General features: G+C 28.3%; 1 protein-coding gene across 1 annotated transcript in view; it reads right to left on the bottom strand.

Moving 5' to 3' along the window:
* The window catches only part of LOC107448012 (atrial natriuretic peptide receptor 1), a 376,583-nt gene that overhangs the window by 135,773 nt on the left and 214,221 nt on the right, over nt 1–26,589 (bottom strand). The window contains exons 6-9 of the mRNA XM_043057672.2: nt 25,788–25,926; nt 23,516–23,594; nt 16,798–16,927; nt 5,740–5,814 (exon numbers count right to left, since the gene is read on the bottom strand). Of these exons, the coding sequence (XP_042913606.2) occupies nt 5,740–5,814; nt 16,798–16,927; nt 23,516–23,594; nt 25,788–25,926 (423 nt within the window). The remainder of the gene's footprint in view (nt 1–5,739; nt 5,815–16,797; nt 16,928–23,515; nt 23,595–25,787; nt 25,927–26,589) is intronic.

The raw sequence follows: 26,589 nt of genomic DNA, 5'->3' as shown, positions 1-26,589 counted from the left end.
ATGTCATGTATGAATTATGCATTGACCCATGACATGAATTATGTATGTATCTCAATTTTTAAAGCGTAAAAAAATACGATATTTTTTTTATAAAACCGTATTCTTTCTTTTTATTAATTTTGTTTAAAATATGGCATTTTGAAAAAGTCAAGCTGAAGTCTACATCTAAAATTTTACAACCAATTAAAAAATGCTTCGGCAGCTTGGCAAGAAATATTAAGAAAAAACATTATTGTACTTAAAGTAGTTTTAATATTAACTATTCTTCTCGTAATAAAAAAAGTCTAAAAAAATGAGAAACTTCAAACAAAATTCGCTCTAAAATAAGGCAAAAGTTGAAAGAGTTTATTTATAGCTCCATACCTTGCAATTTACGGCAGTAATTTCTTGGAGAACTTTCAAGTACTACATATTAATGGTACAACTTTTAACTTCACTTTTGGTTCGTCGCTTAATTTTTAAACCCGACGCTTTAATATACCTTTTGGAAGGATTCTCATAGGATTTATGAAATGGATTGGTTCCGCGAAACCAGCGGTAAACTAATTAATTGAAAAAAGTTAAGAAACTTGTTCATTTCTTTAAATATATTTTTTTAAAAATTTATATTGCTGTCTAGGTTTTAAATTAGATTGAATGTTTACATTGAAGTTCGGCAAATTTTCTAAAGCTCACATATCTAATCACATTAAATTTTCATAAACAATATTTATTTGCATGCTTCTCTAAACTTTTGAAAATATCTTGTTACGAAATCAACATCATTTTGATTTGCGTCTCTAAATGTTATTCCAAAACAGTGTAAAATAGAATCCATTCCTCACAAATAAATCTTTTCATTTTTTGAAACTGGAAAAGAAGACGTGTGTGCTATGATAATTGCTTCACATCGTCTGCTATGATTAAATGTATTTAACACCCGGTGACATTAGTTCTTATCTAGGAAGTTGTAACATAGAATTGTTTAAATTTACTTCAACCATAATTAAATTATAATCATAACATCATAAAATTGATCATAATATTTTCTAAAATATTATAGTTAAATCGAAAACAATATTTCTTGAAGTTTATTGATTACATGACAGTATAATTTAACTTGAATGGAAATATGACTTAATCTGACTAATTATGACTATGATAATATGGTACCGGGATATTATGGCTTATGGTTCACAATTAAATCATAATATTGACCTATGGTTCAAAATGACCATGATGAAATCTATGGTTACGTTGATAATATGTTTCCGTTCATAGCTCGCAATAACCATAGGTACCGTTGACTTATTAATCAGCATTAAAAGTCTTTTTCTGAGAGTGTAAATCACGTGAAGGTTAATCGTCTTCAAAATATTTTTTTTACTAGAATTTGTTTAAATCTTTTATATTTTAATATCCATAAAAATGAACTTAACATTTAGTGTGTAAATCTTATATAATAATTAAATAATTACTTCGATAATTTGAGTACATAGAATATTGAATATGCAGGAAATAAAACGTACTTTCAAATTTTACTTGAAAAAAAATTAAGAAAAATATTTGAAAATCTAGAACTTTAGCAATCTTTACCTTGCACAGCACTCTTGCATAGAAAGTCAATCCTGTTTATTATTAGTTTCGTTCTTCGTTTTTCTTTGTTCACCATTATTCATATAAATCATCTACATGTTTTGATTTTTGATAGATTCAATGCTGATTATCACACATTTTTTCTTACAAGCTCCAAAGAGAAAGTGTTATATAAATTTATTAAAATTTATTTAATGCTCTCAGTTTCGTAATCAACTTCAGGTATATTTTTGCTTTTGATTTGACCAAATATTTAATTCTTACTGCTTTTCTCTATGCGAGCTGTGAGCTAAAGTTCACATTCGGTTCATTTCCAAAAATCAACACCACACCCAGTTAGAACATTTTAGTATTATAATACAAACATTAATTTTGTATTTACATATTCAAATAATTCAGCGTTCGAGTGCGTTCAATGTTTTTGATAAACTAGAAGTGAAGCGTATTCACATAAAGAATGTGTAACCTTACAAAGGTTTACATAATTGATTTAGCTTACATGATTCCTTCTCTTAGGTTTAAAAAATAATAAAAATAAAATGTTAGATACGAAGGTAATGTGTTAATCAAATTTTTATGATTAGATTTTCATCAAAAGTACGAAATTTGTTTTCCTGGAAATCGGTTTAAACACTTTTTAGCAAAAGTTTAGGATTCAACCGAAATTCTACTTTTTATATTTTTTTATTTCCAATGAGCTGCACAATCGGTCTTGCCGATGAGCAGACCTAGATGGCAGCACCGAGACTTTATTTGGATGCTAAAGTGCACTAGGAATTTAATTTTGCCGGAAATGCCAAGGGCCAATAAGGCACTCTAGGAATCTTTTACATGCCGCATAATCATACGACATGGCCGCTGAGGATTTTCTGCATCCCGAAAATCCGGTGTATGGGCCGGGGATCGAACCCGCAGACTTGGGCTCAGAAGGCCGACGACAAACCAACTACGCCACCCAGCCACTAAAATTCTATTTATACAGATAGTTATACTTTGATGGAAAAAAACGACCTCAAATATTTTAGCGAGGGAGACTTATTTTCGATCTGCAATTTTTACTTTTTCTTGTTTTATTATGAAATTTCAACAAGACTATATAATGATTTATCGTCTTGAAAGTCACTATTACACTAAGAAAAAAAGTACGATCAAAACTAACCAGAATATGGTAACGTTTATCTTGTTTCTAATTCTACAGGAACGCCAAAAAGCTTGGTAATTTTTACCAAAGCGCTACTGTTATGATTTTGGTAAAATAAACAGGAAAATATGGTTTCATAATCAATCTGTAATAAAAGTTAGAAGTGTCTATGACATTTTGCAATTTTATCATGATACCATACATGTCATAAAAAGCATTTATTCTGTTAAATTTAGTATTCAGCTTTGTATTTTTTTATGTGGTAGTAAGAACGGTAGTTTTAAAAAAACGGAATTTTCGGCAACCGTTGTCATATGAATGGAGAAATTTCCGAAAGAATGGTTCAAATATTATGTATTTAGGTTTTATTATTTAGAATTGTGTTGTTTTTTTTAACCAGAAATTTTATCATTCTACATTACAATAATTTAACCAGAATTATTTTCATTCAGTTTCCGCACTCGATAGGATTATCAGTTTGATCGAAAGCTTATTCCTCTTGTTCTTTTTTCTGTTTTCCTTTCGAACATACTAATTTGATACTTCCTTACATCAAATTTTTTTTAAATAAAATGCAATTTCTTTTCTTATTCTTCGCGTAATTTTTTCATTCGTTTTCCTTCTTCTTAATTAAAATTTTAATGCACTTAATATGCATTAAATTATCATTATTCAACCCCAAATGTTTCAGCAAATAATTACTTAGAATCAAATTTATTTCATATTTACTTAATAAGCTTTAAATACATCTTTTTTACTCTTACAGAAAATTTCAAGACTAACTCCATGTGGATAAATAATCTACATTAGTTCAGGATAATACCGCTTCACAAATTACGCAGAATTAATTTCTTTGCCATTGTCACTTATTATTATCGCGCTTATGATTCTTAGAAAAACTAAACCTATCTTATGTCCTTCAAGTAAATGGATTTAGAAGGTTTATGTCTTCGTGAGGCATACTCCTAAACAGTAGCTGTCAGATACACAGAATATTTCTCTACGGGTTATCGAAGGAGGCAAGTTTCAGCACAATGCTTTTATCTAATAATATCGACGTTTTTGTTTAGTTTAAATCACAATATGAGGAACATAAGAAAAACGTGTTCGTATTTTTGGAAGTTTTTTTTTCAAAAAAAAATTTTTTTTATCTTAATATTTACATTAATTATACTTCCTCCTTCACTAAAAGATTTACTGTCAATCGTGCAAAAAGAGTAAAGATTCATCAATGCTAAGCATTAGATAAGGAACATTTGATAAGTTCATGACATACTTCACTGTATGAGTTATAAACTGCTATCAAAACTCAGATTAAACAAAACGAAATGAATCAGTTTTAAAATTATTATGTCTTATCATTTGCTTCTTAATTTTAAAGATAATGATGAAGAAATTTAGCTTATCGGACTTACATTTTGCATGCAATTCATCTAAAATTTTATTAATTGCTATTTATTCGATTGTTGCTACTAGCAATGCATTTATTTACTGCTTGCTAAAATTCTGGTACAAGTACCTTACGGTATGGTAACGACATTTCAGTTAAAAAACATAAGACTGATTAATGAAACCAAAATATAAGGTATATAAACTACTCATTTAGTAATTTTTTCGCTCATATGATAACGGTTTACTGAAAATGATACGATAACGGTTTACTGAAACGGTTACTGACTTTCAAAATTAGAGTTCATATGATACGATAACGGTTTACTGAAACGGTTACTGACTTTCAAAATTAGAGTTCTAATTACCACGCATTTATTTACAAGTACAAAACTGAAAAGCAAATAAATTGTTTTGATGCTTTTATCATAATAACACCGCTTTGGTGTTCCCATAGAGGCAGAAACACGGCAAATTTTACCGTATTCTAGTTGTTTTGGCCATACTTTTGATTTCAGTGAATTTATAAAGTTTTAAGTCAATTGGTTACTCCTTACATTAGCTAGACTTTAAATGGTTAATATTTTGTGCAAAGAAGTAATAATTACAGATTAAAAGAAACCGTAAAATTGTATGCATGAAACTTCAATAAAAACGCATATCAAACTTTTATTGCGAATAACTAAGTGCATGCGATTGCTGTGAGTTCACGTAGATTTTAAAGTTGCATAGAATGACAATAAATAAATAAATAACTATAATAGCGGATATATATATAAATATATATATATATATGTNATATATATAATTTTCAACCATTTAAATACGAAAACTTTAAAGGTTTAAAATAGCGACTCATGCAACAATTTTTATTCCATACTTTTTTAATTTTAATTCAAAATGTTTTCGACAGAAGGTGCTTAAACTTTCGTTTATTTTCCATTGCATTTAATAATTTTGTCTTCCGATTACAACAGAGGATTGTGGAATTTCGAATATGTAGTTATTCAATCATAATTAATAACATACTTCGAAATATTTTCATGTCATTATTAATTATTCTTCTCTTATTTGCAGTTTCTACTACCTGCAGTGTCATCCATCAGAAAATCATTGAATTGAAATTGAAAGCTCTGAGAGAAAAAAATTCAGATCAGATAAATTCGGATAAATTTGCTGCAAAATTGTCGTCTTATAAAAAAAAAACTTACAACAGTTTTCTTATTACAGATATTTAAAAACGATAAAACTAATTAAGGACGACCTATCTCTATCTGCCATGTCCTTTCTCTTTAAACCTGTTCATGCAATTTGCTCTACTAGTATACAAGTACATGACTAACAATATTCTCGTACGATCACGTTATATCACATAAATGCAAATGGAAGAAGTATTTGCAGTAAATAAATAAAAAATTGGAAGAGAAGCAAGCAAAAGCAATAATAGTTTACCCCGTATCTAATTCAGTACTATTATTTGCAGAAATCGTTAAAATGCCCTTGTGCATTTTAGCTAAATATATAAATAAACTTATACTGTCGAAAACATGTCTTGTATTAACCTGAAAATAAGCCTTAACATAGGATAACACATTCAAATAAAATCTGTATTAGGAAATCAAGTAATGCCATACCTTATAAATGCCTGTATTGGTGAAAGATGGTAGTCCTAAATCGCATAGAGGCATAGTTTCTGCTGAGACAATACTCTGAAATACATAAGTTACGACAATATAGTGAAAATCATAAATATCGCATAATTTTATATTACACAAGCTGAATACCCGTTGTTCGAACGGGGTGAATAAAAAAAAAACGAATCACTAAATCAGTAGTGAAAAACACAACCCAATCAAGCTCAAAACTGAAAGCCACATACCGACACAATTAAAGAGCTTGATGGAAGAACCAAGTGAATGACATTTTTAAGGGAATTAATGAATTAGAGAAAATATCATAAAGTGGTTGCTTCAATATGGTTATGTTTAATGTAACAGAACTGTTTTTGATATCAAGTTTATCTTAACATAATTTATTCTTGTTAGTTTTTAGTATGCTTGCATGGTTTTTATTTCAAATTATAGGCCAGGAGTCCCCAACCTTTTTGTACCTAAGAGCAAATACCAGAATATCGGTTGAATGGCGGGGACCATTTATTTTTTCAAGATAAATTTATAGTTGGTAGACATCTATACATAATAATAAACGCGGCTGTGTGTGTGTCTGTAATCACAATATATCGCCCCAGAAGCCTCGCCCAGGCACGAAACTCGGCACATAATTCTGTTTTGACATTAATGAAGAAGTATTTTTTTTCTTTTTCAGGAATTTGGATTAGTTTTTTAGCTATCAGTCATTTTGTAAGAAAATCTATGCTTTTTTGTCTTCAAAGAGCCATATTAAAAAAACTATTAAAAAATGCATATACTTTTCTCCACTCTTATAAATGTATGCTAATGCGAACCTTACAATTGAANAATAAATAAGCTATAATTGAAATAATCCTTGGTCATCCTTATCGAGGAGTCTTTAAAAACGAACCAAGAGACAAAATGTCTCACAGCATTAGTTTACATTTATCAAAGTGGAGAAAAGTTTATCTTTTGTATTAAAAATGTGGCAACATATTCGGTATGTAAATAGAACGCTTCGCTTTGATATATTTGTCGCTGTTCAACTGGATATGAAGACAAAATTGCAGGACGGGAACACTTTAATTGTCCACTAATCTTCAGATTTCCTGCTATGTTTTTAAAAAAAATTTTTGTTAAAACCTTTAGCGTGGCGGACAGCTGACCGCCTTAGGCGGCTAGTAGGTAATAATACAAACACTACATATAGCGCACACAAAATTTAATTTTAAAAATTAATTTAACATATGAATGTAATTAGCATTAATATTCTTGTGTAAAATAAATTATTACTGAATTTCTTGCAAAACATATGAAGTATTAAAATTATTTATAAAATAAAGTAAATGTGATCTTTGTCATTGCATTTCACTGGCCATCGCTTCATAATTGGGAGAACATGATGATATTCCTACTTGCAAGCAATCGTCAAGGTGTTCACCTATAAATCGAGATCCATATTTTGAATTCATTGTCGAAAACAATGATTCCCACAAGTATGTGAAACCGCAAACCTACTTTATTTTATATGTTGCTCTTTTTAAGAATGGAAAATTATTTCTGTCAGCTATATTCCAGAATTTCTCATCTAGTATAATCGTTTTGAGGATAATGTCATTTTGAAGATCCAAAATTTCTATCTCCACTTCTTCTCGCCTTACTTGAAGATATTCTGAAATGCATGTTGCTATTTCGGTTACGCATATTTGATGGTAAAAGGATTTACAGAAAAGGTGACCATAGGCTCGATGATATTAAATTGTTAAAAGTTATTTTCAAATTGATCTTGAAGCAATTGGAGGTAAGATGACAAATGTTAATAAGACTTCACTGTCACCTATCATTTTTTTCATGTTTGGAAAATGCAAAAGAGACTTTATTTTCAAATGTGATATCCAGAAAACTAACTTTGTTCTGAACGAGCCTTCTCATTCTTGCTATAAGTTTGCCTTTTCCCTGCAGCTCCAAGTTTAAATTACTTATTTTTTCAATTATGTCTGTTACGAAAGACAAATCTCCTAGCCAGAAAGGATGCTGTTAGTTCTAAAAACATTTGATTTTCGGCTGCAAGATAATTTTTTATTTCTTCGATTAAATGTATAAATCTATCAAGCACTTTGCCTTTACTGAGCCAGCGTACTTCAGTATTTACATAATGAAGTCAACATCATCAGGATTTTGTAACAGTGCCTTGAAAAGTCGAAGTTGCAATGGAGCTGCTAGAATTAAGTTAAATATTTCGGTAATAATTTTCATTACATGTAACAATTGTAGTAATTTACCACATTAATTTTTGCACATCATTTTATGGGAAAATGGAAAACTGAAATATTGTATTTATCTTTGGGCACAAGCAGCGGGCGCAACTAGACCGATCGACGGGCGCCATGGTGCCCGCGGGCATAGGGTTAGGGATCCCTGTAGGCAGTGGTAAATAAAATAATTATTAGTTCCGCCTTCTAATAAATTGGCAATAAAGTAATTCGGATACATTTGTTTCTGTTTTTTTTTTCGTTCTGAAAATGTGAATTACCAGGTTCTTCCTCTAAGTTTTTCTATTAAGATAGCTAAAATAATTCCTTTTCTTTATTTAATGTTTTATGATATAATCTTCCTTGACTTTAAGTTATTGAAGAAAGAAAAGATCACTGTTTGTAATTCATAACATTTCAATAAAAACAAAATGTATTTCGTTTCTCTTGGTGTGATGCTATTGCTCGCGGCCAATTCATGATAATTAATATTTACCACTATTAAGTGCTTTTTCTCTGCTACATATCCCTTTCGAGGGGCCGTAAAATATTTAATTCCAAAGTATCGGTATTAAAACTGATTGGTGCAGTTTTAATAATAACCAAATATATAAATACAATATTTTATACCTTTATTATCATCTTTTTTTACTTATTACATAACCCTTCAATATTTGAGTTTATACATATTTGTCAGTGGCAGGCAATTTTTTTTTGCAAAAAATATTAGAACTTTATAAGGATTTTGGAGCATTACCATTTCTCTATCTGACCCTTAATTTACAGTTAAAATATTGATAAGTAGTGGTGGAAAAAAGTTCTTTTAATTCTAATTCATTAAAATATTAACACACTATCTTAGCTACCACTGGAAAAAAAAATCTGAAACTACGGAAAACTCGTTGTTGAATTCTTATCAAAACCAAATCGCCAATCTCCATAATGCCAGTAGTACATGTTACCGTCAGTGATATATATGATTTAAGTGTTTTCTGGGAAATCGATTTTTTACGGGTTTTTTAAACGATTTTCTCATTAATCTTTCTTGCATGAGCTTGACTTTTTAGCTCACCATTTCAATTAATATACAATTTCAATTAATGCACATTATCAATATTAATTGAGCATTACTGTCAATAATATGCAGATTTTTTACGGTTACCGAAAACCCGAATAAGTATCTTTTCTACTTATTTTTGCTTTTTAGTTCAGAAATTACTTTTTTTATTTCAATTAATACATATTAGCAACATTAATTAAGCACTATTGTCGCTAGTAAAAATATGCCGATTTTTTACGATCCCTCCATTCAAATAAATACCTTTACTCCATTGCTTTTGCTGCCTAATTTTTTTTATTTCAGTATGCATATATTATCTTAATTAAGCATCATTGACTCCATTTAGCCTAATTGACATCGATTTTTTTATGTTTCTCCTAACTAATTAGTACCACTTTCCTATTAATTTTGCTTTTGAGTACACGAATATTTTTTTCTATTCCATTACCGTTGGTTTTAAATAAGTAATTTTTTAAAAGCACGTTTAAAGGAATTAATATAAATAAAAAAAGAGTGCGTGGTATCAGACAAAATATAAATATAGAGAAAGACATGACAACGATATGACATAAAAGACAAGTCGTTTTTTATGCAAAGCAATGGAATAAACAGATGATGAATCAACAGTAGTCATAACTGATTTAAAAGAAAACTAAACATTTTATGTATTTTTAATTTTCCATTTATAAAATCCTTTCTGCTGCCCTTGTTTTTAAATATGAAATTCACTGATGAAAAGACTGCAGCGCGTACAAAACTAAAATATAATTTCTTTATTTCACTTCATGGGTATTTTAGACGATTACACTGTGTTCGAACTTTACTGACATTTGGATTTATATACTTAATGTGTTTTTTAACAGAAGGCATCAATGAATTTCATTTAAATTTTCTTATTAGCTCATTATAATACTTTTCAATTAACGAGCTAAAAGATGCTTAAAGCTTGCAATAAAAAATAGACTATTCAAGAAGCGTGGATAGGATAGCGTGGGTGGTTGGGCGTTGGGCCCATGTTTAAGAGGTCGTGAGTTCAATCCCGGCCGGCTGAAGACTCCCCGTGCAGTAAATGGTGACTAATGCACGTTAAATCATTCAGGTCACAAAGCAATCCATGTCCCCATAATAAATCATAATTTTAGGGGGCACTGAATTGGAAATTGGTCATTTTATAGTGCAGATCAAAATTGCGATCTGCGGAAGAAAGTCCGTGAATGGGGTCCACCCTATAAACGGACTGTGACGTGTGTGTGGTGGAAGTCGTATTCTTAGCTTAGATGGCACCACTGAAAAACAAGAAACTCCCCCTCTTCATTAAGTTCACTTGGTTTCACCTTCATATTTGCTGGTTGGTAAGTGACATTAGGAACAACAACAAGAAGTCAAATTTTCATTTATGCTCCACTTTTTTGATAAAATAAGGCATAGAACTTATAACCTTATAATGCCATGACACCCATTCAATGTAAACTTATCCATTACATATTGTAGATAAGCTTAGCTCGACGTAAATCTTAGGAAAGAAAATTTTATGTGCAAGAATGCTAGAAAAGCATATATTTCTGTTTTCTTGTACATCAACCAGAAAAAAAGATGCCTTTACTATGTAGTTTTTTACATGCTTGGAAAAATATTCTTGACATTTAAAAGGGAAAAATTCAATAACATTATTTGGATATACATTTGTTGCGATAAGAGATTAGAATACACAATTTTCTTTAGAAGTTACTCGTAAACTCAAGAGAATTCAAATATATTTTTATTCAAAGATATAGTTTTATTTTTAAGTCGCATACTTCTTTTAAAAAATAAGACAAAGTCACTTAAAAGCTTACAAATGAAAAGTACTGAATTTTTAAAACACTTCTGCATAATTTAAAATAAGTCTTTAGACTAAAACAGTTAAAATAAAAATACTATTTTGATATTTTACAAAATAAACATGCTTTGTTAATAATAACAAAACATGTATATTTTTCATCAGGTTATGTTTTATTGGAGCTTATTAAATATTAAAATCATCTTAAAATATTTCAAAAAGGCCTTGTTTTAAGTGAGTAACAAAATTGGAATCCCTAGAAATCTATTTTAAAATTTCCTTCACAAATCGTTAAAATAAACAGGAATTTCTCTCATTAAAAGTGACAGGAAAAAAAGAGAGATATTTTTCTTTTCAATTGAGATTTCTTCAGTGATAATAAAAAAGAATCTAAAATTTTTTTTTTAGCGAATGCTAGAATAATCCTTATGAACAAAAACTCGTATATAGTTTATTTTTATTCATATACTTCTCCTTTGATCGGTGTATTTAACTATATATTTATTTTTAACTTTTTGTTTCAAGTAACAAAGTGAAATGAAAAAAGCAACTCAGTCTACTAAACATAAAACTATCTTTATTACGAAATATGATCTTAAATGTATGACTATTGGAACCTAACAACTAATAGTAATAAATTTAATTTAGTAACTAATTTTATGGAAAAGAGAGTTAATAGTAATTGAAAATATAGTAATATAAAAAAAGTAATTATACTAATAAGAAAGTAAGGTAGTAATTTAAAAGAAACGAAAAGAAAGAAAGGAATTATTTTAGAATCTGTCACTTTGCATTTTATTTATCATTTAAAAACGAGATATACTCGTAGTTTAATTTGAACAGTAATTCAATCATCCTATGAAATATTTATTTTATAAAACTATATAAAACTTTCAGTAAAAATAAGTCATAATCACAGAAAAACAAAGTAACATATGTTTTGTAATTGATTTTAAGATGAAATTATGTTTAGATAATTATGTATAATTTATGTAACATCTATATAAAAGACAAGATAACTATTTAGCAAAGGATAATTACTCACGCTAAATTAACAAACGCTGAAAATTCAAGCCAATTATCTTACAAACATTTTTAAAAAATTGTCACTCAGAGGTAGCTTTTTATCATTAAATTGGTTAACAGGCATTTTTTATTAATTTATTGGACATTAATTTTTCGTTCCTTAAAATAATTCGTGACAAAAAATTCTTGAATTCATGAAATTCGTATTTATTAAAAAAAACTTTAATAGGAAATTGAATGGAACAGAATAAACAATACGTTGAAAACATAAAAAAATGAATAATTAAATAAAATAAATATTTTGTGGTTTTCCAATTTACACAAGAAAGGAAAGGCGAAGAAATTATTTGCATCAAAAACAATCAAAGTCAAACAGCAAAAAAATGATTCAATAAACCTGAGAAAAATTAACAATTTTACCGTCCTCTTAATAATAAACAAAAAAATACATATTTTTCAATTCTTAATACTAATCTACTTAATAGCTTGGGCAAAAAGATATTCTAATCATTTATATAGTATGTATACATCAATTTTGAGAAACAAATGGAAATCTCTAAAATGTTTTTCATCAGAAAATCATCGTCAGAAACTTACAATTTATCAACGATTTAAAAAGAAAAGTATATCCAATAATACCAATATTAATTTTTGCGTATAAGATTGCTTTCTACTGTATTTTTTTTTTCGACAAAGAAAATAATTATTTTTATTTTAAACAAATAAATATTTCTATACACATATCTATTTTTTCCTCCTTTAAATACACAAATAGGATGATATGTAGCCATGAAAATCTGTTTTCTGCTTTTATAAGTTATGAATACTTCCATCAGAAATACAGGTTATGAATACTTCCGTCTGTCAACAAATGAAATGTTTCGAAATCCCGATTGGTAAACTCGCCCGCACCAACACGTTATACCAAATTACGCAAATCACTTTAGGCAAAATGAGACAAAAGGAAACTAAGAAGAAAACAAATTTCAATTACAACTAGCATCCGTTAACCATTCACTGTTTGGGAAAACATTTAAATAACTCTAATTTATGGTTTGTTTAACTTTTACAGTATTTAATATGCGCTTTCCGCTTTGAACTTTTATTAAAATCGCAGAACATTATTTTAAACAAGACCTTTAAATCTGAAGGAAAACAACCGTATGGTTGCTTTAATCAGAACATCTTTGATAAAATAATCCACCAAACTGAAGGTAAGAAAATCAAAGTGGATTCCTGCGGGACATCTTAATTCATAAAAATACCCCTGAGGAATATTAGCTTTAAATTACGCGGGTCCTCACTTCTTTCATTAAACGTGAATGACATATGACATCTAAAAGATATTAACTCGCAGTCTGTCGGATCCTCTGGCTAAAGATTACGCAAAACTCTGGAGATCATAAATAACCCGTATTATCTAATTAAGGGAAGACATTCTTATTTTTTTACTTTGAAGAAAATGTCTTAAATATCTAGCTTTAACAACCTAGTTGAATTTGATTCAGAATTTTAGCGATGAAGTGGAGGTTAAATTTGATAACTGGGTTCAATTTTAATTGGCATTTGAAATTTTAGAGCTAATCTGCATTGTATTCAATTTTATTGTTCTAATATTTTATTTTAGGTATTGAAAAGTAAATGTGTTGAATTTACTTTTTTGTTAAATAATGTTTCGTGCATATTTTAATAAATTGATTTTTTTAGGATATTACCATATAATTATGACGAGATACCACTTATTATTAACCTAATTACTAATTACATTTAATTAAATAAAAACTTCTTATTAATGTTTTCAAATACTAAGTATTTTCCTATTCTTGACAGTTGACTTCTAGTCATGTTTTACTTACAAGTAAAATTTGAGAAAGCACTGTAAAATATTCCAGATCAAATTACGGAAAAAAGAAGTGCTAGTGAGTGCTAGCACTTCTTACCGTAGAATCAATTTTTACCGGTGTATGTTGCGGAACGTAAAATCTCGTATACCTTAATTTTTACAATAATAATTACCGTAAAATCACTGAATCACTCGAATAAAATAAATATTACTCTAGAAATTATTTAATAAAATTTATGGTATAATATACAGTCCTTCACAATGATAGCTTAACTTTTCTCAGCCGTGAACAATGTGTTTCGTTTCCTTTTCGTCTCGGAGCTATAATATTTTTTCTGAAATGGCAAAATACTGAGAACAGTTATTGTGCAACTGTTTTGATTTGAGTATCTCACTATGATCCCGAAGGTCCTCGGTTCGAATCCTGCCGTCAACCATGGGTAGAAACCTTTCTCAAGGTTTTCTATGCATTTAGCTCAAAAAAAAGAGTATATGCTGTTTCGATTTTAAATACATGGGACTTTAAAATTCGACTATTATTTATTTCGTAGCTATTTTGACAAATTTTTGAGCAAATTTTAGAAACCCCTATTTACATTTTTGAATCAGAAACAAATAAATTATTGTATCTTTTGCAGGATTAAACATAATATTAAGAGAGTACACAAAGACTTTATCATGAGTCTAGATTTGAGAAAGAGCCGAAGATGCTAATGAGCTCGAAATTTCAACTCTAATGCAAGTCTTTTAAACAATTCAATGTTCTTTAGGTACATTTAGTTTAAATTAAATTCTGAGAGCTATCTTTTACTAATTTCCATTAAAAACTTGATTATGAATATTCACATCATGTCTTAAAGTACGATATCTACTCATTGTTAATTTCCATATTTAATCGTACTAATCATATTCTATATAAATTTAAATAATTCCATAAAATTATTCAATTTCAAAATATATCAATTCATTAAATTTAATGTTGTTAGTCATAGATTATAATGAAATCAGTTTTTTTCATTAATTAAAATTGGCAGAAACAAATCGGGCATGAAGATTTAGTAAAACGAAGATTTTGATAATGAAATACTAGGCTTCAAATAAAGGAAGCTTATTTTATGGTGACATTTGAAGTATATTTTGATTAAAGATTTTTGTAAACGTCAAAAATAAAATGGCTTGTCAGCACCATATAAATGTTCTCTGATAATGGAAAATTTATACATTACACGAAACAATCCCGATATGCAATTTCTGGCTGCATGCCAAAGCACGTTGAAGAATTAACCATTCATTAATGAATGGATCTTATTATCGACCTGATTTATCCTTGACATTTTTTTATATTATTATTTTACTCCACCTAGAACATGTAATTTAAATTACATTTTTTGAAGCTCGATACAATGTGGAAAATCAATGATGCCGTTACAAAAGTGAAAGGAATATTATTTTTAAAAAAATTAAGAAAAAAAGAAAAATCGAATATTGAGCTATGAAATAGTCTTAGTTCGTATTCCTTTCTATTGATGAGTTTATTAACTCATCTAGTTTATACTAGTACATCATTTTAAAAAACTCTGTTATGTGTATTGATGATCAGTAAGGAACCGAATAACAATAATTACCTACCTTTTTAAAATCAAACTATGTGAAGAGGTTTTAAAATGAGATTCTAAAAAAAGTATTTATGAGCTCAAAAAATATGTTTATTCGTTTGCAAAGGAAGCCAAAAAAGGAATTTAAACTTGAAAAAAGAATTTAAACTTTTGATTTTGAAAAAAAAAAAAAATTTGTTTTTCTACTTTTTATAAAATGGTTTTTCCATTATAATGATATTGAACGAACGAACATTGAACGAACATTGAAACGAACATTGAAAATAAGAAATAAAAATGCTAAAAAAACTCTGACGAATTCAGACGAGATGAGTGTAGATGAAAGATCCGATAAAGATTGTTTAACTCCAAAGCAGTCTTCAAAAAGATGAGTTCACCTCACTCTTATGCAACCAGTAGAGCTGATTTTCGCACTATTTTTCTTTTATAGAGCATATAACGGTCCATCAGGGTTGTAAATTATGTTATAAAACCGGCTTTTATTCTAATGAAACCCATTTTAACCTTTACACCGGTGATTTGCAATAGTGCAACAGAATGAAAAGTCTTATAATAAAAGTCATACCTTCAGCACTGACGGCATTAATTGGATTTTTACCAGAAAAAATTCTTTTCATTGTGGAAATTGCGTTTCAATAAATTGATAGCCAGTGCAGCAAAGTGGTTATCATACTACTTCACTTACAGTAAGAAATAAATAAAACATCCCCTGCTTTATATGTATTTACACGTACATGTTACTGTAAATTACCGAAATTGGTGGTGACTTCTACCGGTGAATGTTGACAATCACATAGTCGCATATCCGAAATATGTAATAGGTCTAGTTAAGTGCCACTGCTCGGCATATATTTGCCCGGTATTCCCTACATCAATGTGTTTTAAGGTCAAGTGCCATAGCCCAGTATGCATTTAACCGGTACTCCGAACACTGATGTTTCTCCTAATCTATCTTTAGCATATATTAAAATATCAAATTAATCTAATAACATTAACGAATAAATTAATATTAAATCGGATGTTACAAATATTTCGGACGTTCACCAAAGCGTTCATGTGATTGTTGACATTCACCGGTGAAAGTCGATATTCTATTGATTTTAGTCATTCATGGTGACGTAAATGCTTATATACCCCTTAAATTACAATATCCCCCTTGCGCACTCTGGTTATCCCTCGTATTCTATAAAAGGTTTTGGATATGATGTTTATAGTGATAGGTTTTTCAGCTGAAAGTTTCCACTCAATCCTTAAAGAAATTATTTATTACAACGGAAAATTGAATGGCATTGTCTGAATGTCTTTTTTTTTATTTTTCACTTCTGCGTTTAGCCTTATTTATAGAAAAAAAATGCTTATACAAGGAACGTAAGATACAAATTTATAAAATAAATAATAGATATTTAGATGTTAATTTAATTAGGTTGAATGTATGAACTGCTTACAGTAAGGCTCAGCCTGGTTAAGCTTAGTCTTGAACCCGGCCTCATTTTCTTCGATACTGCAGTCAATGTAATCTCGTCCCATTTTATTTTCCACGACATCGAAGCCAGCTGTGCTTCTCTTCTGTAGTACCTAGAGAAATTGTCAAAATAAAACGTTTCATTCACAAATATAGAAAACCAATTAAAGTTTACACAGCATGCATAAAAATTTTACAATATTTGTTTATGTTGCCTCAATTGTTGCTAAAAGTTAAAGCTGGTTTTTGAAATGATCACAATTAATGTAAGAAATAAAGTTTTTAACTTAAGTTTAATTCCTAACTTCAATTATCAAATTATCACGTAAATTCAAGTATGCGGATGGTGTAGTTCAGCATGTTATTATGTTCAAGTGACATACGTTTTTTTCACTAAAATCACAATTTCACTGACTCAGAAAATTTAAGTTTAAGTGAAGTTTTATAATTAATAAAGTAAATTAAGTGTATAAATATAACTTAAATGAAAATAATTTCACAAAACGTAAATAGGAAAATGCCTTTTGCGTAAAATCGGCACAACAAAAAATCAAAACTCATTGTTTTTGCTTCATCTTTTATGTAATAGCCACATACTGTAATGAACTAAAAGAGCAGGAATTGCTTTTTTTTCAAATAATTTTACCTAAGATATATTAATAGAAGATAGTAAAGAAATAGAAAAAAAGCCACCCATAAATCAATGAAATATAATTTTGGAAAATAATATTATCGATGTGCTTGCTAAAATCTATTCCGGTAATGAACACATCATTAACTACAAGGCCAAAAATAAAATTCCTTCTTTCTAGTTATATTTAGTTGTTTGATTTGATTGCAAAATAGACTATAACTTGATGCCAAAAACATACATCTAATAACTTTTAATAATTTTTTTCGTTCAGAAAATTGATTGAGTACACGTTTTACGTTCGTGATTCCTTACAGAAGTCATTATCATTGGGAAAACTTAAGTGTTTTGAAAAATAATATTTTTTGTTTAACTAAATAAAGTTAATTTGTTTTAATAGGTCTATCTACAAAAATATTTATCAAAATAAATTTTAAATTCTATAATTATCTAGTATATTTAAATTCTATGCTATATTATTAATAAAGACAAATAAATTAAAAAATGAGAACAATTTTATTTATGTAATTTACGAGTTACTTTTTCCTTGAGACATGACTCGAGTGTGAGGCATGTTACTGGATCAAGTATTGATCTCTATTAACTCTTTCAAAATTGCGAAAATTGCGAAATCCCTTGATTACGATACTCTGCACATTACGAAGTTTTATAAATACTAATTATTGAATTTTGGAGAAAAAAAAAGAATTATTTTACAGGAAAATAAAAATATTTGCTTCATTCTTTTTTCTTCATATTTTTCTTTTGCCCTTGATTAAATTGATTGAAGGCGGTATTCGCTTCCTTCACGGAAATACAAATTAAATTTGCAACTGTTAATTAAGAAATTGTGCTACTGGTCAGTGGCAACAACAAAAAAAATAAGGTCTGAACTACCAGAATATGGTTAAATCTGGTTTCTGGTTCTATGGAAGCACCAAAAAGCTTCGTAATATTTAACGGAAAGTTTTGCTTAAATTAATCATGAAACATAGTGTTTATCATAAAAATTAACATGGCATAAAATCAATTTATTAGGCTAAATTTGCACTTCAGTTTTGAATTTGTTTTCTAAATGTTTGTTTAAAAGGACTTTAATTTTAAGAATCAGAATTTTCGGTAAACCGTTACCATATAAACTGAAAAATTACTAAATAAATGGTGTATAACTACCGTATAAGTTGGTTTTATTACTAGAATTTTTTTTCAACCAGAAATGTAATTATTATGCAGTAAGTTAATTTTACCATAATTTCGCTCTCCGTATAGTTGTATCATTTTTAACAGTGGCAACTTAAAGAAATTGAAAATTTTAAACAATTTAAAAATTTTTTGTTATTTATAACGTTGGGCCATAATAATTCCATATTTATGAAAAAAATAATAATAAAATGCAAATTTTCTTCAAAAAAAAGTGGCTTTCGTGCGGCTGTTGGCAGACAATTTTTTAATTGATACTATTTTATAGTTTGACGCCATATAGACTGTAGCAACCGTTAATTTTGCCCCATAACTGCTAACTATGTAAATATGATTTTTCGAAGCAATATTTATATTAAGCATTACACGTGAAACATGCTTATACTGAACAGACTAGTGTGATGCATGAAATGTTTCACGAAAAATCTTCCAATAATCAAAAGTAGGAAGGTAATACTTTTTTTAACATTTATTTTGAAAGCAATGCAGTTTAATAAATTATAACTTTTTTGCTTTTCAAAACGCAACATAAGACTAAGGATAATCATTTTTTGACAAGGTGTGACATTTCTATTAGAATTACCCTAACATCATAAATGAAATTGCAAATTTAAAGAAAAAAAGGAATCATATTATTTCTGAGTATATCTACTAAAAAGTTAACAAAGAATCTATTATATATGCGATTACAATAACTCTGAAAATAATTATAGTGAATTGTCATATCTCTGGATATATTTCAGTGGATTGCCCGACATTTGATTATATTCACAGTCTTATTTCTGACAATATTTACAGTATATTGCTATATCTCGGAATATATTTACAATGTACTCTGCTATCTCTAAATAAATTTACAGTGGATTGTTCTTTGAATATACCGTTTACTGTGTCAGGAATTAGCTTTGTCGAAATAGGACATCTTTACCGGAATTACTTTAACTTCATAAATTAAATAGCAGACACAAAGGAAAAGAAATGAATCATCTTATTTCTGAGTATATTTACTACAAAGTTATCAAAGAATGTATTTACTGCAGAATTACATTATCTATGAACATATTTATATTGAATTGTCCTACCTCTGAATGAATTCATAGTGGATTGTCCTATATCAATATATATTTCAGTGGATTGTCCAATCTTTGATTATATTCACCATGGGCTGTCCTATCTTTAAACATATTTGGAGTGGATTGTCATATTTCGGAATACTTTATCAATAGTTTGTCTTAACTCTGAATATATTTACAGTGGATTGATTGTTCTTTGAATATATCGTTTGATAAATGGAATCTATCATTGTTTTTTTTTCCAGATAAGTAAGCAATATTAAATTTCTTATGGAAAATGATAAACCAAGCATTAATATTCGAGGGTTAATTTAGATACCAGTCAAATAAGCTTCTACGAGAAAAATACACACAATCACTTTATAAAGAAAAAAAGTCAATCTCAGAACGTTTACTCAAAACATTTCTTTTTCATTAAGTGCATTTTGAAATCCATCAAAAAGTAACCACGTATTTATTCTTCAGAAAAATAAAATCAGTAAACGAAAATAAAGCAGAATGTGAGTGAAAACTAAAGTTTCGGAAAAGTAAAATCTCCATTTTCGAAGCAAGTTTCCGCAGACAATAGGAAAAGAATTACTTTTTTGAAATAAAAAAAAGAGAGCTTTTAAATTTCTTTCAAAACCCAAGAAAGAAATTTTTTCGAGGAATTTTTTAAAAAATTTATTTTACTTTTTCACAAGCTAAGGAAAACAAGAATTCTTTAGTTCATGCTTATACGGTTATATCAGTTTAAGGAATTTTAATTAACTCGAAAAAGGGAAAAAGAAACATTAAATCCTATTAAACGGATTAGTAGAAATTTGAAAAATGAAATATTTTGAAGTTGTTTTTTAAAGGATTATATTGACACTGATCGAAAATTAAAAAGAATTTTTAACTCTAAATGAACATACATATTTAACTCTAAAAATCTGGAATACATATTTAACTCTAAATGAATTAAAACCACAACGCTTTGCTCTAAATTCGTAAGCAGTTTTGGGACTGTGTTCAGAAGAAAACTATAAGTAATTAAATATACCATTTAAAAGCTATGTATCTAAAATCAAAATAAATAAAAAAAACTTTTTTTCATCTTGTTTCTTTAATTGCATTCTTGTCATCTTTTTACTCTCTTTCGCAGTTATGTTACCGGCAAAAGCCATTTCTTTCAATTCTAAAACTATTTTCTGCCTGCGGTAAAACAGTCTTAAATATCATATTTTTAAGCATTCTGTGTTTGCGATAATTAAAACCACGTCGCTTACTTGTTTTAGAACAGCTTTTTAAGTATTTCGAGGCAACGGCAATTAACTTAACCATCAAAACATTTGTTTTAGAGTTAAATAAACTTGAAATTCTGCATCTCAATAAATTTATGAAGCAAACATTTCTTTTTTATTCATTATTTTTGTTATTTTTAATGATAGTTTAACTAGCATCTATTTAACACTACAGCTGTATTTTGTTTTATTATGTTTTTCAGATACATGTGATTGCACTCTCAAAAATAAAATTCTCACTTTTGAAGATTTCGCAATCTTCGGATCTGTATTTTGTTAATTTGAGAATTATTTCGTTACGAAATCATGTTATTTGTGACAAAACGTGAACTATCAAATAAATGACGAAAGTGTTTCCTCAAATCGGAATCGCAGTTAATTGGGGAAATTGTTAACTAGAATGAAGACTGAATGCCCGATCAAGAATAAAGGGACGAAACAAAGTAACCAAGCTGTATGGTAGTTTAACAGTTGATCTGAAACTAGGAAGACCACTTGCTTGAATTTTGCTTCGAGAACCGTAGTGGTTCAGGGGATAAAACGCTCACCTTCCACTGAACCGAGTTCGAATACCAGATATGGCTGGTCGATAGGTATCTACACCCTGCTCGCACCGTCCACAGTGCTGTTTTAAAATATCCTCAGTAGTAGTAGGATCATGGGTTAGAGTCCTTTAGTCGCCAGGCAAACCGTGGGAGGTTTTCGTTGTTTTCCACTCCATGTAACGCAAATGTGGGTTAGTTTCATCAAAAAGTCCACCGCGAAGGCAAAGCTACGGAGTTGAATATTGGTAATCTTTAACTCAAAAATTGGGTTGGCTGTTCAACAACGGTCATGTAATATATTAAAATTTCGCTACAACCACGTGTGTAATTTATCTCACTATGTAATTTATCTCACTATGTACACGTGTGTAATTTATGTTTTAGATGCCATTGATCCATCTCTATGATACACATCATAAAGTAATTATTATTATTATTATTTTGTAAAAAAGTAGAATGACGAAATATTTGTTTAATTTTGAGGAAATTCGTTTCCTCGGAGAAAGGACGATATTTATTTCAAAATTTTTGCTCAGAGCATATACCAGGGAATGATTTCGCTAAAGACGGAGAAAGTTTCGTGAAATTTGAGCATTCATTTTTTACAGTGAGCGCTTAAACTCTTATATCATCAGTTTATTTAAGACGACAAGGGACTTTCAAATGAACGAAAATTCGAAAATTTACTGTAAATTTTCTACTTTTTATGTTATTGAAATCTAAGTATTTAGTTGAACATTTTAAAACAAAAAGTTTTTGACTTGGAGAAAAATTGACGAAGGAAGGTTTAACTACGCACCTTTGTTTACATTTTCTTGTCTGCAGCTGCTGTATACCCAAACGCGTTTTTGCTTGTTTTAGAAAGTTGTGTTTATTATTTTTAAGTTTTAAAGCATCTAATTATTTAACCAGTTCATAAGATCATATTAATAGTAATTTATGTTTAAAAAAAGGAAATATTTGTTCTAAAGTAGAATTTGCTATAAATAACTAGAAAAAGCCATTTTTCTCAAAATTTCCCTTTAGACAAATTTTCGAATTTCAAATTGTTCATGCGAAAGGAATTTTTTTTCTATTGAGCTAAAAATTCGATACTATATACTTCTGTACATCATTAGCATTTTGATGGAAAAGTTTTCTTTAATTAAGTAAGTAGTATTAAATTTATTTGATCTTTTATTACGATCTTATAATTTTTTTTCCGAAAATGCTCGTTCTTGACTGTTTTTTCACTGTTATTTGTTTCATTAGTAAAAAATAGTAGAAGTATTCCCAACATTTTTTATATCACCTAATATATAATTTTTTGAAAGAATTACGTCAAAATTTCAAAAGCGAGGAATAATATTTAAAAAAAGTAATATAAATTCCAAATTTTTAGTTCTTTTATTTTTAAAAATTTTTAAATAATTTTCCTTAAATTTTGTATCTAAGTTGCTTTTAACAATATAAAATTATACTGAAAATTTCAAACCAATCAACTAATAATTTCTAAAAAAATTTTTGAAAGTCCTTTTTATGTTTTTGATGTACCACTTTATCACTACTTCGGACCTCCAGGTGTCGGTTTTCAGTTTCTATTTTCACAGCGCGCAAAAGAAGTTAAAAAATTTTACTTAAAACTGAAAGATGTTTTTCTCCTTTCTATTTTAATAAACTTTTTTATTTTTTGCTTTAGCTACCTGGTAAACGTATACAACATTATTCTTTACAACAAACATGTAAACAAAGGCTTTGCACGAAGAGAAAGCAAAATGTAATTAAACAATTTTAGAAATCAATCTCCATTTTCAAAGTCGGGCTAAAAAATGCTGATTGCGAGTAATGTAGGCAGTAATGCACGTTGTATTGTAAATTATATGTAAATTTGCAAGTTTATATTATTATAATTTTGAAGAACACATAAATCTTACATATAATGACAAGTTCTGTAGCATCAATATTATGGCTGAAATTTTAATTATGATTACTCAAAGATTCAACTTACCTAAACAGAGCTAAAGATCCAACTAACAAAAACACAACTACAACAGCCAGGACAACAGTTGTGAGTTGATTGCTATTATCTAATGAAGTGAAACAGTTATTATTACAAAATGTATTATAATTTATTTATGTATTGAATATATCTAATATACTATTCATGGAAATATTGAATACTTTATGTTAAAGAAACTATTATATTCTTATATATTAAATACTAAAAATATATGTTTCTCAGTTATTTCGTGAATTTACAGTTTGAAAAATATAAGCCCTGTGAAATATAAATCTAAAAATCATTAAAAGTTTCTCCATTTGTGAATTATTTATCAGTAATATACAATCTAAGAGTGATAGTTATATATTTATAACAAAATTGTATAATGGCCGAAATGAAAAACTGACCACCCTGAATAATATTTCATCTAATGATTGGATCTTCACGTTCTAGAATTCAATCTTGATGGTTTGAGAGGGTAAGATCAAATATGCCTATTATTTAGTTCAGGTCGACGACATTACGAAGTTAACGACGACATTACGGAATTACGACGAGTTAGGAAATCAAACACATAAACGTAATTTCCATGAATAAACATATAATTTTTTGGTGGATTTGAATTACTGACACCCAAGATATTGGTGGTAGCTTCAATCTCAGAAGTATAGTTCCAATAGTTTGATCAAGAGAGCAGTCCAAAGTTTGGACCCCTTGATCTTAATTTTGCGAAATTTTTTTTTTTTTTTTTGAGTTTTTGACTCAAATTTTAAAAATTAAACTTTTTCAAAATTTGATTTCTCAAGAACTATTTGAGTGATTTCTGTCAAATGTTGTATTTTTCCATTTAAAATTACATTCTTTTAAGCGATGTAAGAAATGTATACATTAAAATTTTTTCGACTGTTGTTAAATAAAATAACAAAAAATAATAAATCTTTACTAAAAGTTGCATTTTGCATAAAATTATTTTTAGATAAATGAATTTTAAAATTGTGGTGAAAACTTTTTTTTAAGTTCACTTAAAAAGTTCTCGAGATATAGTAAATACGCAAAAAGAAAAATTTACATTAAAGGGTTCAAACTTAGAACCAAATTCCTGATCAAACTAATGGTACTATATTTCGCAGATTGCGGCCACTTCCTATATTTTGAGGGTCAGAAATCCAAGAACATCAAAAAAATTATTGTTATACAGAAGTAAGTTCATGTGTCTGATTTCGTAACGGAAAATATTGTCTGCACTCATTAGTTAGCATGCATCTATTTTTACAATTAAGCATTACAAGACAAGAAAAAATTATATACCGTAAATTTTACAGTACTATTAACTGAACCACTGTAATTAAATATTACTTCGAAAATTACGATTGTAAATTTTACGGTAAAATGCATTTTACAGGTGTTGAAGTCAGGTTAAAGGTTGCAAGTGCTACTGTGTAAGTATTTTTTACTGCAATTCGATCCTGGATGTCTTACAGTTTGAAAAGATAATCTATACGTTATAATCTATATAATCTGTAAAAAAATTAATCTTATATGTACTTCAGCAATATAATGGTACACAAGTTTGTATACCCTACTGTTTTTTTCAGAACTTTTTAACAAAACAAAGTCGAACAAAAATTTTTTTAAATATTTTAAAATTCTTACATTATAGAAATCAAAAATGGTTAATCAAGCTAATTTTATGGAAACTGAAATACATAATTCTAATAATAACCTTTTGATAATAAGAGAGCTGAAAATTAGTACTCTTTCCAAAATTATACATGCTATTGTGCGTATTTGCTAATAGAAACATTTTCTTTTATTAATAATTAAAAAGCATTGAAAACCAATTTCTTTCTATGAAAAGACTACACACCCTAATTATAAATGTGAATTCAAGTGAAAAGCAATTTTCTTCAGGATATTTTTGCTCTTATATAAATTGCTTTCGTATCATGTCATATTATATATCGCTAAGTTAATTATATCAGATGGAGTTTGAATTATTAACTTCTGAAGTTTGGGACGGCAATAATAAGCCCATAATTCAGAGAGTCGAGAATTATTTAAATAGGTTCTGTCATTTTGAATTTATACAATCCTTTGCCAACCCAATTACCGCCTAAGAAGGTTCTCAATTACAAATCGGAATAAAGGTTTTCCTGGAACTCTCATCTGTCGCGTCTGGAATATTTTAACATTTTTACGAGCTCTTAGATTTTATCACTTGAATAAATATTAAAAATTCAGTATGCTAATTTTAGATTTTTGATGAATTAAAAATTACCTCTTTTGGGACATTTCGAGTTATCAAAGCCACAGGGTGGATTGTCAAGAGGGGGATTTTTTCTTCCTCCTGCCCAGTGGATGGTTTTTCCCGGCTCATCAACCACTTGCTTCTCAGTTCCAATGTAATTGGCTACAACCTATAGGTTTTTTTAAAAACAAAAATAAGTGTTTTCGTTTTATTCTAATCTTAAAGTTCATCAAATAAATAATTATGCAAACATGAAGGAGAAAAGGAAATAGAGAGGAAATGTTTTACGAATCTATCCAAAAATCATATTTAAGTTGTCTCACTGGTTACGATACATTTCTAAAGAGGCTCAATTGAAATTAAAATATTATTTTGGTAATTAGGGGTCCTAAAATTATTTTATTTAAAGTAATGTTTAAATTTCTATTTTATATTTTTAATCTAAAAGCATATTTAAGTTTAAAAACTGCAAATTTTCAATGTCATACTAACAGCTCTACAACAAATTGTAATGAATAAATTTCTAAATAAATTTTACTTAGATCAAAAATGTGACTACCTGTGTTTATAAAAAAAATCCTTAACATAATTTCCAAAAAAAAAAGGAATCAAAATGGCACTAAATATATTGTTAATTATCAAATTTTTAAAGAAAAATTATAAATATTCATACTTAAAGTTTAATAAAAATAACAAATTCAAACATTTTCAATTCAGCTTTTACTTGTGTTAACATTATAACATTCTTATTTTATTCAGCTTTTATTACAGTATTAGCATTATAACAAAATTTATATTCAAAATTTCCAAGAATTCTATTAAAAACTTTCTT

Source organism: Parasteatoda tepidariorum, chromosome 1 (assembly GCF_043381705.1).
Source record: "Parasteatoda tepidariorum isolate YZ-2023 chromosome 1, CAS_Ptep_4.0, whole genome shotgun sequence".
NCBI lineage: Eukaryota > Metazoa > Arthropoda > Arachnida > Araneae > Theridiidae > Parasteatoda > Parasteatoda tepidariorum.
The sequence above is the reverse complement of the archived record's forward strand: the minus strand, read 5'-3'. Positions and strand labels throughout refer to the sequence as shown.